At 43.2% G+C, this 18752-nt stretch overlaps 2 protein-coding genes across 2 annotated transcripts in view; one reads left to right on the top strand and one right to left on the bottom strand.

Moving 5' to 3' along the window:
* The window catches only part of DDAH1 (dimethylarginine dimethylaminohydrolase 1), a 148398-nt gene extending 136352 nt beyond the window's left edge, over positions 1-12046 (bottom strand). Inside the window, exon 1 of the mRNA XM_084637348.1 lies at positions 11872-12046. The gene's annotated coding sequence lies outside the window, so the exon portion shown is untranslated. The remainder of the gene's footprint in view (positions 1-11871) is intronic.
* Positions 12047-14204: 2158 nt separating this feature from the next.
* CCN1 (cellular communication network factor 1) lies at positions 14205-17070 on the top strand. The gene is made up of 5 exons (XM_084635943.1): positions 14205-14534; positions 14832-15045; positions 15390-15737; positions 15889-16091; positions 16202-17070. Exons 1-5 carry the CDS (start codon positions 14472-14474, stop codon positions 16499-16501), a joined length of 1128 nt encoding a protein of 375 aa, XP_084492069.1. The 5' UTR covers positions 14205-14471; the 3' UTR covers positions 16502-17070.
* Positions 17071-18752: the final 1682 nt, after the last annotated feature.

Below are 18752 nucleotides of genomic sequence, written 5' to 3'. Positions count from 1 at the left end.
TTTACATCCTTGCCCATCCTGGCTAATAGCCATTGATGGATCTATCCTCCATGAACTTATCTAGTTCTTTTTTGAACCCTGTTTTAGTCTTGGCCTTCAGAACATCCTCTGGCAAAGAGTTCCACAGGTTGATTGTGTGTTGTGTGAAGAAATACTTCTTTTTGTTTGTTTTAAATCTGCTGCCTATTAATTTCATTTGGTGACTCCTGGTTTTTGTGTTATGAGAAGGAGTAAATAACACTTCCTTATTCACTTTCTCCACACCAGTTGTGATTTTATAGACCTCTGTCATATCTCCCCTTAGTAGTCTCTTTTCCAAGATGAAAAGTCCCAGTCTGATTAATCTCTCCTCATATGGAAGCTGTTCCATACCCCTCATCATTTTTGTGTAGAGCTATTATTATTTGGCAGTAATTCAGGAACCAGAACATTCAAAATGCAAATGGCATCATCTTGAGAGTTTTACAAGTAAAATTCCTGTCACAAAGAGGACAGGGAATTAAGGAAGAGCAGACTTCAGCAAGCAAATTCTTAGCCAGCCCATCTTCTGAGTCCTAGAAATACTCTTGACCTGGGCTAATAAATTTCCCTAAGACATAGACATTCTCTTGGCCCTGATCCCAAGTTCACATAAGAAGCCATTTCATAGGCAAAGTTATTTATGGTTACTCAGCCCCCATAGTATTTTATCTGAGGTGGCATTATTAAAACCTCTACCACCACACACGCTACTGCATGAACTGGCTCTTTCTTTGCTTTATAGATTTGTAACTGAAAATCCAGTAAAATCCCATAAATATTGGGATGCTTCAGTGCCCTACAGTCAGACAAGAGCTGGCTGAGGAGAAAGCTCATTAGCATTGAAACGATGGTGACATGCAGATTGAGGCTGACAGTACATTCGTTTGTTAAGTCTCTTGTCATTATGCCAGCTGTCCCTGAGGAACAGACTATGTACCAACTATGCTGCCTTCAAAGTGTGTGATATTCAGGCAAGAGAAAATCTCTTGCCATAAAATCAAGAGAGAATCAAAAGTCCCTGCCAGGCCACTACACTAGCATTTCAACCTCTGGAGTCCATGGGCCAGTTTCTCTGATTCACTGCAGACTCCACATGCCTCTCTAGCAGCACGAATGGGTCATAAAGGCAGAGAATGGCACACTCACTGGGGAATATCTACAGGATCAGAGGTGCCCCAGGGAAATTCTCTTTCTGGAATCAATGAATTTCAGTGTGGGCCTGACGACTGCTGTTTGTAAATGTTCATATGGCTGAATTTTTGTTTGACTCGCTATTCACAAACAACTAAAACTAAAAGGGTCTTAATGGCCTGAATTTAAACTTGGTTTCTAATTTAGTTTTGCAACCAAGTTTTTCTATTTTTCTACCAGTTCTATTCCTAAACAGCATATCTCTAGTAGTAAGATTAAGTCAGCGGCCTGTAACACCAGTGTACCTCTCCTCAGCATGGAGACATGGTGTCTGCCTCAGTTTCCCTCTGCTGGCACCATGCTTTCACAATGCAATCCTCTGCATTTTTCAGTTCTTCTGGTGCTCTGAGGTGGCTTGTAGTTGCATAATCCCAGGTTATGCCCTTTAACCAAAATTCTATGCAAACCCTTCACTTCCCAGGATAACAATCCATCAATCCTTCCCTGCCTCAGTAATCCTTTAACAGCCCTTCTCTGGACTCAGAGTATTTCATCATCTCTTCCCCAGGACACAGCTTCCTTCAGCCTTTCTGAGCTGAATAGTCCTTTCTCCTTCTCAAGCAAGAGGTTTCTGTACCACTTCTCTAGCTGACACTATCGGGGTGCAGGGAAATCCAGTCTCTCTCATCATCCCAGATTCCACCTCTAAGAACATAATAAGTGAAGCAGCTGTCTGCTTCGGCCTCTATGTTTGTTTCACTTATTACCAGGGCTACTTACCACAGTGGCTGGTTTGCCTTTTAGGCCTTCACTCTGGCCCCTTCCTAGGCAGTCTCCCACTGCTCCTTCCTAGACCTTCCCCAGGCCTCTTAAGGCTCAGCTCTTTACAGTCTCTGTTCCCAGGCCTCTAACACCCACACCTTGGATTGACCTGGAGATAGCTCTCCCAGACCAAGCCACAAGCTTGTCTCATATGGTGGCATTAACTTTTAAAGAACCCAGCACACTTGTTACAAAGCCTACAGCAAAAGCTAATTGTATTAGTCAAGGGTGGGGTTGCATCCAAGAACAGGAACAAACCCTGGGAGCCAGATTCTGCACTGTGTTTTTCAGGAGGTGCTCCACAGAAGGTGCAGTCCAGAGGTTGGGGTTAAGGGTGGCTTTATGACATGTTTGCACCTCCCTAATTCTGGGCTGATCCAGGAACACATGACAGGCTGGCACAGCTGCCTATGCGCTGCTCTAAAGCTCAGAATAGCTGCAGTGCAAAGCACTCCTGCCACTCCTTTTCCTGTCCTCAATTTGCCGATGGCATGCCCTGTGTTGGGGGCTGTGCAGAACGGCGGCGTAGGGCTACCTATAGCAGGCTTACAACAGCCCTGAACTAGGGTACTCCCAGGAAACTGTTTTGGCCCCTTTATGCCACTGCAGTTGGACAGACACACTCCCCTGGAGTCCTATCAGGTAAGAAAAAAATAATCTGGTGGAGACTCCTGGCTTTACTCTTGTGCTGTGCTGACAGTTAAATTAAAAATATCACAATCCAGAATAACTGGCTATATTTGACCGCATACATCTTACCAATATCCAGACTCTAACAGACTCTTATTTCCAGCATTCACTTTCCATCATCAGGAGCCTCTCCAGCTAGGTCAGTCAGGCAGCTCAGCCTCAGAGACTGCTTTTATGCATTACCTTAATGAGCCTGGGTAACTAAGCTTAACAAATCCCCTGCTCTGATTAATTAGATCAGCAAGGAGGCCCAGTGGCTGTCCCTCAGCCCAGGGAAACTGCAGAGAAGAAGGGGTAGGACAGGACTAGGGACAGAGGAAGGAATGGCATTCCATGCACCCATTCTTCAAGAGCTCTCTAGAAAATCCACACACAGATTCCAAATCTCATTTACATGGATGTAAATTGGAAGCAATTCCATTGATTTCAACTGGGTAACTAAGAATATGCCCGTATAACTGAAATGAGAACCTGGCCCCCAGTTAAGATCTTGATTAAGGTTCAATACCAATCCTTACAAATCCCCTTGGATGTTCCTGGCTTTCTGAGCAACACTGCCAGTTGCCTATACATATCCCCAGTATTGTTTACGCAGATGACAGAGATTTGCCCTGCATGCTTTTGACTTGAGAGTGTTCTCCTGTCAAATGCTGAGAGACCTACCCACTCAGTCACATCCACCACATTTGCTCTTGCATACACATTCATTCTAGTGCTCTTTTTCTAAACTGGCAAGAGCTTTAACGATGTTGACTCACAGTTTTTAAGAAAATGCTGATAATATTCTAACTACCCAACTTTGGAGACTGGGCTCACAGCATTTAACCTGTAGTAAGGGGCAGTGTGGAGGACCAGAGGTGGTGGCTGATATTCCCCATCCTTTCCTTCCAGCTTCAGAGCATGAGCTCTTCAGGACGAGCAGCTCAGCAGCAGCTCTGTGCTCCCCCAAGCACAGGGGCTGTTATTCTGAATGTCCCTGACACAGGCCATGCAAGGTAGGGAAGACTTCTTCCTTCCTTCCCTAACCCCGCTAGCCACAATCTAGCTCCTTATTTTGAAAATATTTCAGGCCTCAAATGTAGGATTTGGGTTTCTAAAGGAAGCTTTTACACCAGCAAATATTAATAGAAACACTTCCATGATTTTTTTAAATGTCAGTGGAACACTTTTATTTTTTTAAACATTCCTCTGTGGTGCTTGCAAGCCAAACACTGCGGCCTTGTGCTAGTGCACAGAACTGACTATGAACAGATCAGTCTAGCTTCCCTGTCAAGCGGAATGAAGTCACAGCATAAATGAGTAAAAAGAAAAGGAGTACTTGTGGCACCTTAGAGACTAACCAATTTATTTGAGCATGAGCTTTCGTGAGCCACAGCTCATTTCATTGGATGCACTTCATCGGATGCACGAAAGCTTATGCTCAAATAAATTGGTTAGTCTCTAAGGTGCCACAAGTACTCCTTTTCTTTTTGCGAATACAGACTAACACGGCTGTTACTCTGAAGCATAAATGAGTAAAAGTAGATTTGTACATTAAACATTCCCCATTGTCAGCATGAATAATCTAAAAGTGTTTTAGTAACACAAACAAGGGGCATTTTAATCTAGGATTTTTATCTTGGCAATGTACTAGTAAAAATCTGATAGGTACATCCTGAAAATGCAAACTCCTCCTACTCTGAGGCTACTCAGAGACAAATCTAAGGTTATGTCTGGTTAGTTTGCCAAATAAAGAGTTACAGGTGACAGAATCAGAGATATAGCCTAAACTCTCCTACCAAACCTTGCAGTGCAAAATTCAACAAATCGCCGCTAATCTGGAAAATCTGCCTCTCAGTTTAAGAGTAAAATCTGGAAGATCTGCCTCAGAGTTTTAATCTGGAAAATCTTCCTCTCACCTCTCTCCCTGGGCCCCTGAAATGCTCTGGATTCTTATGATTTTGCTGTCAATCCTTTTTATAGCTTCCTTCCCAGCATTGGATTTTTCATCCATTGAGAAAGGTCCAATAATTAAATAGGGATCCATTCTCCTCTACGTATGAATAACCTGCATATGGAAGCCAAATACAACAGTTAATTATGTTACAGTAATTGTGGTTCTTCAAGATGTTGTTGTCCCACTCCAGGTCTGCATGCACCTCATGTGTATGAAACTGTATTGTTTTGAATAGCAGTGTCATCAGGGCCACGCCTGTATTGTGCATGTCACTGTGACACCCTCCCTGCACCCCACCTGAGGATATAAGCGCTGCAACTGTCCTCAGTTCCACACGAATTCAGAATTCCAGATAAGGAGGATTCTGAAAAAGAAGAGATGGAGGATGAGTCATGGGGTCTATATGGTCAACATCTCAAAGAACCACAGTTGCTATGAGGTAAATAATCATTCTTTTTTTCTTTGAGTATGTGTCTGTGTGGATCCCATTCTAGGTGACTGATAAGCAATGCCGATGTGGCAAGTGGGACCAAGGAGTACCAACTGCCACTAACTAAACAGTCTGTAACACTGCCAGACAAAATTTTGCCCCTGGTCTTGCAGCCAGGTCAATGGCATAGTGTTTAACCAAAGTAAGGGATTATTCCATGTAACTGCCTTGTAAATTTCAGATATGGGGATGTTCCTGAAACACTCAGAGGATGGAACATGCACTCTAGTCAAATGAGCTTTAATATTTGGAGAGAGAGCTGTACCTGCCTATAGACAGGTGCCATCCCTGCGTGCCTCCTTGTGGCGTGAGGTAGCCCTGCAGGCATCTGCCCTCATTCCCTCTTCGTTCCTTGCAATGACTTAGTCTCAGACCAGAACACTTAAACAAGATCCCCCCTTTGTGAGGTCTCATTTTATTCAGTCATTTCCAAAACACAGACTTTTTTAGCCCTAAGCCCTGCCATTCATTCTGAAGTCTGACAGCCCTCCTTGGGATCTGTGTTGGTTCAAGCCAGCTTCCACTCCTGGGCTGAGGAATCACACAGCCCTGCTTGGAATCTGAATTCATTCAGGCTCACTGCAGCCTTACACCAGCTTCTCCCCAGCTGGCCTCCTTTGTAACTCAGTCCCTTTCCTCCCTGGGCTGAGAGAGGTCAGCAGTTCTTCCCTTGCTCCTGTCCTCCCTGTTATGAGTAGGGGTCTACTTAAATCATGGAGAAATCACACATTTTACATGGGTTGGTCATGGCATAAATATCAAATTTCACGGCTATGTTACAGATCCATGAAATTTACTACATGCCATGACCAATCCACAAAAAATGTGTGATTTCTCTGCAGCATTTTTCAAACTGGGGGCCCTGATCCAAAAGGAGGTTGCAAGTCCATTGTAGGGGGTCATGGTATTGCCACCCTTACTTCTGTGCTGCCCCTGGTGGTGCTGCCTGAAGCTGAGGGGTGGGAGAGCGGCAGTGGCTGGCCAGGTGCCCCGCTCTGAAGGCAACGCCGCTGCCAGCAGCAGCAGCAGCAGAGAAGTAAGGGTAGCAATACCATGATATAGGCCGCACAGCCTGAGTGGGATCCACACAGATATGTTTGAAGAACAGTGAGTTTCAACTTGTGCAGTTTCTGATGAATTCTCCATCTGGGAGAGTGACTATGGCTTCCCCATCCAAGGAGAAGCCAGAAACCCACCCTTTTAACCCATGTCTCCGGAAATCAACAAAGAGCAAAGGGGCATCCATGTGGATGGCTCTTGCTTCCAATCTGTTGTCATACCCCACAGGGACCATGCTTCCATGATCTACTGTCTGTGTGAGGTGTGGGCTACACAGTTTAGAAGGGAAAGCTGCACAATTTAATATTGACTGCAACTGTCTTAGTCTCCCTGTTTTTTCTGTGGGGTTAGGAGGAGGAAATTAGCTCCCCCTCCAGTTCCATAGAACTGGAAGCCCATGATATCCTGGAAAGGAGTCAGTGGAAAGCTGTCATATCAAGAAATTGTTACCCATGGCTATTCTAGCAGCGTATCTAAAAGCCAAACTCCCCCTGCAGATGTGGAGGGCAGCATGGAGCACATAGATACCCAATATATCAGAAAATACAGGCACAGACTACAGGAGAGCTGACAGGCTTGAGCCCAGCTAAAAGAAACAATAAGTTGATAGTGAGGGAGGGGAAAGTATAGATAGGAAACCCTGCACCCAGAAATTCTGAATTAACTGCACCAATCCAGGGAGTAAAATCTGAACCTACTTACATTTTAGATGTTGAGGCCTTCCTGCTACTCCGCTGCTCTGCCTGTATGTTGCTGTGCTTAATTTGCCCCACTGGATTAGCACCTCCTGTGAGTCACTGAGATGAACCATTGACCCTGGAAGAGCTGATTTTGTGCAGCAGGAACCAGCAGCCTGGCAGGAGCAGCAGAAGAGGCCCAATCTTTGTAAGTAAACATTAAAAAAGGAAAGGCTAGGGGGAGAAAGAACTGAAACAGGGCAAAGGAAACCAAAGAAGAGGGAACACATAGGAGGGGATGGGTAAAGGAAGATGAGAATGGGAAAGAGGAAATTAAAAACAGTACAAAAAGAATTGGGTTCTGGTTTTAATCAGAACCTTCCCAAAAGTTCACATAACTACAGCCTTTTGATGTTCTCCTTTCCAATTTTGGGTATATACTTTCAATGGGACCAGCAACACCTAGGGGAATATCTGTTCATAGCCCCAAAATCCCTGAAAATAGTCTTAAAAGACTGAAATCTTTAGGTAGGGAGATATACCCCTCCATTAATTTCCTTTTTGGTAAGGTTCCTGTGATGTGTCTTTCCATATTATTTATGAAAATATGTTTATGATATGAATATGACATAACTGAGCTATACTGTATGTCAGATGGCTCATGTGAGATATCATTGGAAAGGCTTTGATTTACTGAATGTGATTATCCAATTTGTATGCCTGTATCATTTCTGTATCTGAACTTAGGAATATTGACTATGTATCTGTATTTCAACAATGTAACTTTGGTTGATGCCCACTGCTAACACTTCAGGTACAACAATGGAAAAGCCAGACAGGGCTGATGGCCCATCAGCAAGGACAATGGACTGTGAAAAGCTTGGCCTTCCTGTGGATGCTCTATACTGCCCCTGACTCATGGATGCTATAATCCTACAGAGTCAGGTGGTCTTGCCACCTGATACTAAAACATTACCTGGGACTTCTTGTAACTTTCCACTGTAAGGGAAGGGAGGTAAAACTAGGGAAACAAAGGACTCCTGCCTTATGCAAATCCTATTTAAGGGCAGGGAGTGACGTAATCCAAGTCCTCAGTTCTCCCCTGCTACCTCACCCAAGATGACTGCTGGAAACAACTAAGACTGGACTGGGGGGAAGAACTGGACCTAGGCTGGAAGGGTGTCTGGCTATGAAGATTATTAGAACCACATTTAGGGTGAGAACTTACATGTAACCAGTTTCTTTCGTGTATTAAGCTTAGTTTGTGTGCTGTTTTATTTTCTTAGTAATTTGCCTTGTTCTGTCTGCTACCTCCTTAACTACTTAAAATACACCAGTTGTAGTTAATAAATTCATTTCTGGTTTACAATATAACCCAGTTTATATGATTTCTAACTGGGGGAGGAGGGGAACGAGAAATTGTGCATACCCTCCTCCACACTGAGGGAAGAGGCAAATTTCATATTATTTTGGGCTTGTACTCCAAGGGGGGGTGGACATCTGGATGCCGTGGAAAGTCCCTTAAAATGAGTCTTCCCTGAGCTGATCTGCAGCTGGGTGTGGCCCTGCCTGTGTGTGTGTTAGAGGAGGTTTTAAGGCCTGGCTCAGCAAGACAGGTTAAAGGGGGCCCATGCTGACCGAACAGGTAGACTCAGTGGTATTTCAGCACATCAGGTGGCTCCCCAAGGGGTCCAATCCATCACAGTTTCATTGGAACTCTTTTCCCTGAAGAAATGAAAGTTTAGAATCTAGGCTCCTAAAGCACGGGTCCTAGGGAAATGCAAAGACAGGTGGCCTGTGAAATTAATGTTATATATACCCAGTAAATATATATAACCGTGAGTATAATCAGTTGTTCCAAATGCTTACTTTGGACTAAAAGGAGGCTGTAGAACCATATAAGCATAGGACTGAATGGGATGACTATAGGTCATCTAGTCCAGACCCCCTGCACTCAGCACAGGACTAAGTAATAACTAAGTAATAACATCCTGACAGATGTTTGTCTAACCTGTTCTTAAAAACCCTCCAATAATGGAGATTCCACAACCTCCCTAGGCAATTTGTTCAAGTGCTTAACTATCCTGACAGAAATTTTTTCCTAATGTCCAAACTAAACCTCCGTTGCTGCAATAAGCCCATTGCTTCTTGTCCTATTTTCAGAGGCTAAGAAGAATAATTTTCCATCCTCTTCCTTGTAACAACCTTTTATGTACTTGAAAACTGTTATCATGTCCCCCCTCAGTCTTCTCTTCTCCATCATTGGAGGTTTTTAGGAACAGGTTAGACAAATACCTGTCAGGGATGGTCCAGATAATATTTAGTACTGCCTCAATGCAGCGAACTGGACAAGATGATCTACTGAGGTCCCTTCCAGTCCTACATTTCTATGATTCTATGATTCATCCTGGATAAAATTGTATCAGTCACAGATTCAACCACTCACAGGTTCAAAAGGAATTACAGATCTTCACATTAAAACATCTGAGGAGAATCATACACCCGCAAAGAAGGAAAACCTGGAATACTGGATAGCTCAGAGAGTTGGAAACAGGATAAGAAACCTTTCACCTGCAGGTCACCAACTGCAATTTTGCCAAGTCAGTAGGGATAGAAATGGTTAATGGAACCACCTAACGGTCATTGGTGACTCATGTGAATTAGTCGGTGATCTCAGGCCAATTATTAATGGGTAGTTATGCACATAAGAATGCCTATAATCACAAATAGCACTAATTGGTGACCTATTGTCAATATTGGGAGACAGTCAATGAGATGCATGGGAATAAAGAATTAATTACCCTGGCAACCCTGGTGTTTTTAGGTCAAGTTTTGAGGCAATTGATGGATAAGGGCAGAGAAGAGAAGGGAAGGGAAGCATTGCCTGCCACCATTCATGCTCACGTAACATCTAATCTGTGAAGAGAAGACCCGGCAGCCAACGCATCACTTTTCATGAGCCACACAAACACCATAGGAAAAACAAAAACAAATGTATGTCACTTGAATGAAATCGCAGCAAGGGAGATTTAGATTAGAATGAAAAGAAAATGGGGGCAAGATTAAAAGGGTGAAACACCACCTTAACCCCTTTGTGGCGACATTCAGCTGCAGGCTCTGAGCCATGGCAGAACGCGTATACTATACTCTTATAAATGACAACACTCCAAAGTCTTTGGTGCTGCTACTCGAATCTATCAACACCGCTAAAGCCCACATCTGGGACAGCTGCTCACCTGCTTTTTTGCCCCCCGCAATGTGTCAGGCATATGCACTGGAACACAAGGAAGTGTAAATCCTTAAGAAAGGGAGAGAATGCTCTGTTCTTTCAGACTGCACCCCTGCCTTCTCTTCCCAACTCTCCTGAACTCCTCCAGGCACTGACCGATCACGGGATTAGCTACCCTTTCCCTTTCCCTTATGGAACCCTGAACAAAATGACTTCACAGATGAAGACAAAAACAAATACATAAAGTTGTGATTCTGTTATTCTAACCAAACCACAGCAAAACAGTGGCCCAGAACCAAAATCCCTTGAGGGCATTGGGGAAATTTGGCCCCAGATCCAAACTTTGCACTGGTCCCTATCTCTATAATGGGTCAAAACAAAATCATCATCCAAATCCCCCATCCCACCCAAACTCTGAGGACTGTCAGATCCAAATGTGAACTTCATGGTTTGGGTCCATCTCTAAAACAATGTAAAACAAACGCAGCTGTTCAGTCCTATCCCTAACTTAATGTGGTTAACATGCCAGGGTGAACTGATGATATTCATTCTTGAGACACAACGGTCATCAATAAACTCTCCAGCGGAGGAAACCCCCCAAGCCCCTCCCCCAGGCTCAGAAGGGAAGGATTGAAAACATGCCCACAGATTCTCCAGTGACCTGTATTTTTGGTATGCAGGTCAAGGACCCCTGATTTCCTCTTTCTAAAAGGAGCTTGGTGGCTGCTGCTGCTGCTGCATCATCCCCATCATCGGATGGATGACGAAGCTCACAAGACTTTCACCAAATATGGAACTGAGCTGGAAACATCCTAAGTTTGTGCTGAAGTAAGACTCTGGCAACAGACTCTCTCTCCCTCATTGCAGAGCCTCAGCAAAGCCAGGGGCCAGTGCAGCCTGTTCCCTTCCAGCATGGGGCAGCAACACCTCCACAGCAGTGACAGCTCTGGGGGCTGCTGGTGCTGAGACTAGCTTCAGTGCAATGACAGCCACACAAACGCCTGTTTCTGTCTTCACATCCGTACGCTCCACATTCCCACCCTGGCACCATATGAAACATAACTGAAACGGGGAGACCATGAAAGAGCCTTTAAAGCAGAAATTCTTCCAGTAAAATACTTCCATTGAGCTGGAAAGCTTGTCTCTTCCACCAAGAGAAGTTGGTCCAATAAAAGATATTACCTCACCCACCTTGTCTCTCTTATAATTGTAAAGGCACTTTCAGAGGAGGTTGGGTGGGGGAGAATTATTTTATGCTTAAATTGGTCCCTTATGCCACCATTTTGGGTCAACAGATGGTTTCCTCATGTTACTTTATTTATCCAGGGTGATGGTGGTGGGGGTGTTGATGGGGAGGAGGGAGAATGGTCTCCAGGAGAATCAACAAAGATGGACTTTATCCATCAGCCCCTGGTCTATTCCTTGGGGGGGCAGTAGGGGGGAGGGGTGGCTGGAGCCAGTTAGAAAAGATACATGCTTGAAAAGTAAAACAAAACCACATATGTTTTGGAAACTGCACTGTAGGGTTCAGGCTGCCGCTCCAAGCCTCTGCTGAAGACAGTGGCCCTATTATATTGGCCCCTTTCTTGTGTCGCCTTCACCTCCCTGGCAGCAGAGTCCCCCCCACCACACCGCTCAATCTAAAGCCAAGTCCAGGAGCAGGCACTCCCAAGACAACAACAAACCCCCTTTTCTGTGGCTCCAGCAAGGTACAACAAAGCTGCCTATTATTCCTGCTGTATTTAAAAAACCCCAAACACACACACACACATCCCCCAGCCCCCTAAACAGATTTAGCACTGGGAGCAACACTTACCCTGAAACATGTGCACAGTCCCTCAACCAGTCACCATGAAATGATCCTCTCTGTAACCCTTGCAGTGGTGGAAAGGAGCAGGCAACAAGACGTCTGGGCTTCTCTCCTTCTAGCAGCAGGGCTGGTGCTGCTTTCCCTCCCTAACTGCCCATCCTTTAGGAGCAGCACACAGAGACACATACTGTTTGGAAATGCTAGGCAGACAGGTTAATCAGATCCCCCCTCCTCTGCCCATCCCCTCCCTCTCCACTTCTTCCCCACCACTTCTGGTTTCCAAGGGCATTGGAGGTTTTTGTCAAGTTTCTCCTCTGCTGTGGGTCTGCTCTTCCACCTTCAACCGTTGAAGGCAACAAAAAAACAAATTTAGGAACCGTAATCTGTTTGCAAAGAAAAAAAATCCTTGGAATGGGGATTTATTGAAATGCTGTTGGGTAGCAGACTAAACTACTTTGCTTTTTTCAATAAACGAGCAAGCTACAGTTGGCTCCTCCAGTGTAATTTCTACTAAATCATGATAGACAGATTGCGTGAAAAACAGGAATCCCAAAGAATTTCCTGCCCTGGGAACAGAAGTTAAGTCTATATTTAACACCATTTGAAGCTGTCAAGAATGCTTTGTGGTTGGATAACAGAGTAGAAAAATGTGAAAAATGCAGGCTACTGCTATACCAAATATGGAAATATTGTTACGTCTGGTGTCTGAATCACCATCTGGAAATACTTACAGCCATGAAACCTAAAAAACGCCACAACATAAGCTAGGAACTCTTCCCTTCCCCCCCCCCCGCCCCAACCCCAAATTTTTCGCTTAATGGAGGAATCCCTAAGTGAGTCTAACCTTACCGAGGATTACCAAAAACTTTTGTGATAAACACGACTGCAGAGGGATGTATGTGCTGCAGGGCCCAGGATTTTCTCCTAACTTGTTCCTGGCCTAAACACTAGACATCTAAAGCACTCAAGGGTTTATCTCTGAAATAACAACCCCAATAACAAATGACTGGATTAATGTAAACTTGGTATGTAGAGAATATATTAAAAGCTTTAAAAACGTCTATGTATGAGTATTCCTATACAAAAGTAACATGGTCAATCTTTGAATGTTCACCCCTCCAGGGTTAACCTATAGTTTAGGCAGATGTTTATTTTAATTGCTTATCACTGTATGCTGCAGTGAAGGTCATAGAGAGGTCAATATTCCATAGAAACTTAAGGTTTGTTATTCTGCCCTCCTAAAGTATGTAGGCAGAATAAAATAGCAACGAGGCTCGTAAACTCTATATAATAATTTAAAAGGTTCCTTTTAATCAATTTCAAAATCCAGATTTTAAAATAATTCTAAACCAAGGAGCGACTTTCTTGCAGCGAATTCAACTTTAAAGATTACAAATTAGAGAGAGCTCAGTACAGCAGTTTCTTCATTTTTCCGAGGAATAGTATATATAAAAGAGTTGTCTGATTTACCCTTCCTAGGGCAAGGCTTAGGGTAAGAACATGTAGCAGAGTTATTTGCATTTCCAAATTCTGATCTTTAAAAAAAAGTACACCACCTGGGGGTGAGGGCTGAGCAAGGTCAGTTTATTATATATGTACTGGGTCTGTAAAGAAGTAGCCAGCTTTTTAACTGTGATTCTTCAAAGTCACTGCACTTGAGAACCTCCACCTTCCATGATTATAACAAAAGTGGGAACCTCTCAAAGCAAAAAGCTAGGGGAAGACCTTTTAATGGAACTTTGCCAGATACTAGGGAGCCATTTATTGTGTTTCTTTCCCATTCATAAATATTTAAAAGTAAGCCATCAGGGCATTAGTTTGAAATACACACCCTCACTCACACACTGGATCAAACTTTTTTAGCCTTGATAGGAACGTGCATAATTTCAGCAACAGATTTGTGCTGCTTTTCCTGACCCCCCATCACCAAATATTTCAGAGTGAAATTCAGTCGTACAGAACTTACTTAATAAACACACAGGGAATATCTATATACAGCGTTTCCCAGCCTGAAAACTCGGAACATACTTTTTTTTTTTTTAAAAAAGAACTTCCTAAAATGCATTTCCCACATGATCATAAAAGATCCTTAAAGGGAGGATTATTTAAATGATCGTTTCAAGTGTTGGGATTAGGGGGGAAGGAGGGTGTAGAACTACTTTATTGAGACCAAAAAAAAAAAAAGGTGCAATTTAGACAGGGAGGAGCTTGGACGCAAACCGCGCCAAGAAACATTCCTGAGATGCTTTGGAATTCTGGATGCTTTAGCATTCTGGAACGCTCAACGTCAGTGCAGCTGCAACACGCGGCGGCATCAGCACTGTATATAAGGAGTGGCTCCCTCACTGCCTTCTCAGACTGCAAAGGGACCCCTGAGAAGCGGAGGATCCAGGCAGCAGCCTGTTATCTTTCCTGCTCTTCTCAGAAAAGAAGAAAACGTAGCAGCACACGCTTTCACAGCCCTTTAGGATTTAGACTCCTCTCTCTACAGGCACAAGAAGAGATCCACTCAGCCTGTAGTCTTGAAAGCCGCAGGGAAAGTTTTAGGCTCTCTCTCTACTCTAGTTTATTTTAGCTGTACTAGGAAAACAGTTCCTTCGCTAACAATGAACTACCAAACCACCAGTTATTTCTTTCTGGCTGTTGCCTTCCTCCACTTATTCAGGCTGGTAAGTTTGCGTTTGCATGTAACTTTGTTTGGGATCGTAGGGCTTCGAGGGATTTTTTTTTTTTAAAGCTGTTTGCCATTTTTTGGTCACTTTCCTGCCGCGAAATATACCCGCGGAAAGTCGACCGCCTGGGTGTATGTGTTGTGAAGGCATAAACTGGGAGCGTCGCTAACTCCTAGGTGCGGACCAGCGCTGCTGTCCGTACCATGGGGCTGTTGTAAGTCTCGGGTTTGTCTCTCTGTGCATGGGCCATTTAGCACATACACTCATCGGCTTTTAATGTGCTTCGTTCCTTAGGCGCTTTCCGCCTGCCCGGCCGCCTGCCAGTGCCCTCTGGAGGTGCCCAAATGTGCCCCGGGAGTCGGTCTGGTTCTGGACAGCTGCGGCTGCTGTAAAGTCTGCGCTAAACAACTCAACGAGGACTGCAGTAAGACCCAGCCTTGTGATCACACCAAGGGGCTGGAATGCAATTTCGGCGCCAGTACCACGGCTCAGAAGGGGATCTGCAGAGGTAAGAGGCATGTGGTTTGGCTCCTTTAAAAATAATAATAGTCCCCGTAGTGCCCAAGTTTAGTAATTTTGAGTCCATGTATGGTTATGCTTTGTTGTTGGTAGCTTGGCAGAAAGGCATATGACTTCAGCAGTCTGGAATGCAATTCAGTATGTCTGGGCTCCGCTAAACGCGCATAAGGAAAAGTGATTCCTGACTAACTTATTGTTCTAGCCTAGAGTCTGTAGGGGATTGTAGGGAACTTTACCATAACTCGAATCTAGCAGAGCAGCAAATATGCATGCGTTTAAAAGAGCGGATCTCACCTCTAACTCCCTTCTTTCTCTCTTTATGAATCTCTGCAGCACAATCCGAGGGGAGACCATGTGAATATAACTCAAAAATCTACCAGAATGGTGAAAGTTTCCAGCCCAACTGTAAACACCAGTGCACATGCATAGATGGAGCTGTGGGCTGCATCCCGCTCTGCCCACAAGAACTCTCTCTCCCTAACCTGGGCTGTGCCAACCCAAGGCTGGTTAAAGTCCCTGGCCAGTGCTGTGAAGAATGGGTCTGTGATGAGACCAAAGATGCTCCTGACGAGTTGGAAGGTTTCTTCAACAAAGAATTTGGTCTGGATGCTTCAGAAGGTGAATTAACCAGGAACAACGAGCTGATTGCCGTTGTGAAAGGAGGACTGAAAATGCTACCTGGTGAGTAAGGCTATTGGGCATATTCTGTATTGGGAGGGGATATTTTAATACAAGGAGTATAGTGCTTTGCTGTACTCCTCATTGAGAAGAGGTACCAAGATGTATGAGAAACTTTATGCAAAGTTCTTCTTCTTCTCCTCCTCCTTTTTAGTCTTTGGATCTGAGCCATACAGCCGATCTTTTGAGAGTTTCAAATGCATTGTGCAGACAACTTCATGGTCCCAGTGTTCAAAGACTTGTGGAACTGGTATCTCTACCAGGATCACCAATGATAATCCTGATTGTAGACTAATCAAAGAGACCAGGATATGTGAAGTGCGGCCATGTGAACAGCCCAGTTATGGTTCCCTAAAGGTAAATACAGATCTCTGATAGCCCCCTTTTTTTCCCCCCCAGATGGTTCTGGGTGGAAGGTGGATGTTACAAAGAAAACTTTTGCTAATAATATTTCCTCTTCCATACAGAAGGGAAAGAAATGCACCAAGACCAAGAAGTCACAAGCCCCAATGAAGTTTACTTATGCTGGATGTTCTAGTGTGAAGAAGTATCGCCCCAAATACTGTGGCTCCTGTGTGGATGGAAGATGCTGTACCCCCCATCAGACCAGGACCGTCAAGATCAGGTTCCGTTGTGATGATGGAGAAACTTTCACTAAGAATGTAATGATGATCCAGTCTTGCAAATGCAACTACAACTGTCCACATGCAAATGAAGCTTACCCCTATTACAGACTGTTCAATGACATTCACAAATTTAGGGACTAAATTGTGATGGGGGTGGGGATTTATCAGAATTCTGAAGTAACAAGCGATGGAGAAAAGAACTCTGTGGAAATGGTGCCATTTGAGGGCAACATTGAGATACTACTACAAGAGGACCCTGTGCAACTGGACACTAATGCAACAGAGATTTAAGCATACTTAAAGCTTCATAGAATTGGAGCAACTTTATTGCTTCTTTTTGGAGCACCTACCTTAATCATGTGCTGTTTTCTGTTTGTAACTGATCAGATAAATGTTTGTTCTGGTTATGAAAACTTTAAAAACTGTTCAGTTTTAACACTATGCTTTTTTTAATTTTTTTCCAAACATGCGTTGGAAGATACATTCCTTCCTGAGGTGGGCACTTTAGAGAGCTCACTGGTGGCAGCTATTATGTACCAACTATAGTTTAATTGCAAACAGAAATCAGTTGTTTTAAAGCTGAGTATTTTATTTATCAAAATGTAGCTCTCTTTTTTTTTTTTTGAACCCCCCCATTCCCCCCGTAATACTGGAATAAGTTGTAAATGGTTTTAATTTTATATTCAATGAATTAAAAGAATTTATTTATGGATTTAATCATTTAATAAAGAAATATTTACCTAAGTTTACTCTTAGTAGAAAATTTTGACAGGTAATAGACAATTTGGCTAAACGTGGAAGCTTTCTGTAGCAGAAGTTTGAACTTCTGCAAACTCAGTTCCTCTGAAACCTAAAACAAGCTCTACCTTGGAACTAATCATGACTGATAGACTTTAAAATTATTAGTTCGGGGGAAAAAATTGCTCTACACAAAGTGCAGTCCCCTATTCACTAAAACAGATGAAAACTACTTAGTAGATTTAAGATCAAATCTCTAAAATAGAGATTGCTTTGTTCATTACATTGTCAAAATATTCAAATTATCCTGAAATTTGCAACAGAGTGTGTTTAATTAGAATGTATACATGCACTACAATGTTGAATGGTGGGTTGGAAGAGTTAGCCAGGGCTCACGTTACTTTGTATAGTTGCTTCTTGAAAATTAATACATTTATGTGGAAAAAGAATGTTTCCTTGAGTCTGTAGGAGGTAGTTTGCTTTCACTAAAATGAGCTTGAAGCAATGACTTGTGTTAATCCTAATAACCCAGTGATTAAAAGTAAACATGCTGTTAACAGGAGAAGAATGTGAAGAATTTCAAGTACTTCTCCAATAGTTAAGGCCAGCTTCTCTCCCTTTCCCTTCCTCCCCTTTTTAAATATAATTAAACTATATTTTGTAGATGTTAATTAAGTTTGATTATCAGTGTGGTCAAAGGGTAGATGACTAGGATATGTGAAGAAAAACACCTTTTTTTTACTAAGGCTATAAGAAGCTGAGGAAGTCTGCATCAATGTTTGTACTAATGCCGGCTGCTACAAGCTGCACTATAGACAGGACTGACAATAAAACTATGATAGCGTAGATTTCTCTGTCATTTCTACCCTCTTGTCATCAATACGGCCCTCTAGCAAAATATTTCACTATATTCTTAAAGTAAATTATTTTCAAGAAGCTGATGTGGGTGTTTGTTTCCATAGTCATAGAATACGGTCACTGTGAGTGGCACCAGAAAAGACACGCATCAGTAGTCTGGTGTTATAGTTTAGGTTTAAGGTAACTTCCATTAAGGTTAGACATAAATACTATCACCAAATAAATGGCCAAAGGTCTCAGAACTTCACTGTTCGGCAGCGAATGCCTCACCTGAAAAATTATAACTTGGTATTTTCTGCTCAGTCAGGTTTTCCCCCTCAAGGCATTAAAACTTTAGCTTGTATTGGAATTTACCACCTGGCCCCCAGTCTTACCTATACCTAAACTTGTCTGTATAATATTTGCTGACAGAAAAAGTATGGAATTCAGTGAGGCACTTTTGTTGGGCTCCCATTTAAATCTAGCAACAAAGGGTGTATACATCAGGATGTAGACTGTACATAGCTCATGCCTGGGGTATTGCCAACAAACTAACTCTTGCTGAGAGTTCACCATTTGTATGTGCTGGTTTATTGGATAGAGGGAATGAAAAGGGCATGTCCTCCACAGACACGTACACAGTAGCTGTATTTTCATTCCTAGCCACCCCTAGTTTTAGTTTGTGACTGTACCTTTAGTTTATCGTATTTTATTCAATACATTCAATATTAAAAGTTAATCAGAGTGAATTAGGGCCCTTTTAAAAAACACACATAATGGCACTTCCAACTCTCATAAAGCAGGGTAGTAGTCATGC

Source organism: Lepidochelys olivacea (assembly GCF_965140295.1).
Source record: "Lepidochelys olivacea isolate rLepOli2 genome assembly, chromosome: 8".
NCBI classification, from domain to species: Eukaryota; Metazoa; Chordata; order Testudines; family Cheloniidae; genus Lepidochelys; species Lepidochelys olivacea.
Note: the sequence above shows the minus strand (reverse complement) of the source record. Positions and strands in the feature narration are given on the sequence as shown.

What these genes read in the sequence shown, in the direction of transcription:
- CCN1 (XM_084635943.1), top strand. Translation starts at nt 14,472, where the DNA reads ATGAACTACCAAACCACCAGTTATTTCTTTCTGGCTGTTGCCTTCCTC. An exon ending in TCCTCCACTTATTCAGGCTG is followed by an intron (nt 14,535 to 14,831) that starts GTAAGTTTGCGT and finishes TTCGTTCCTTAG; the next exon opens with GCGCTTTCCGCCTGCCCGGC. An exon ending in AGGACTGAAAATGCTACCTG is followed by an intron (nt 15,738 to 15,888) that starts GTGAGTAAGGCT and finishes CCTCCTTTTTAG; the next exon opens with TCTTTGGATCTGAGCCATAC.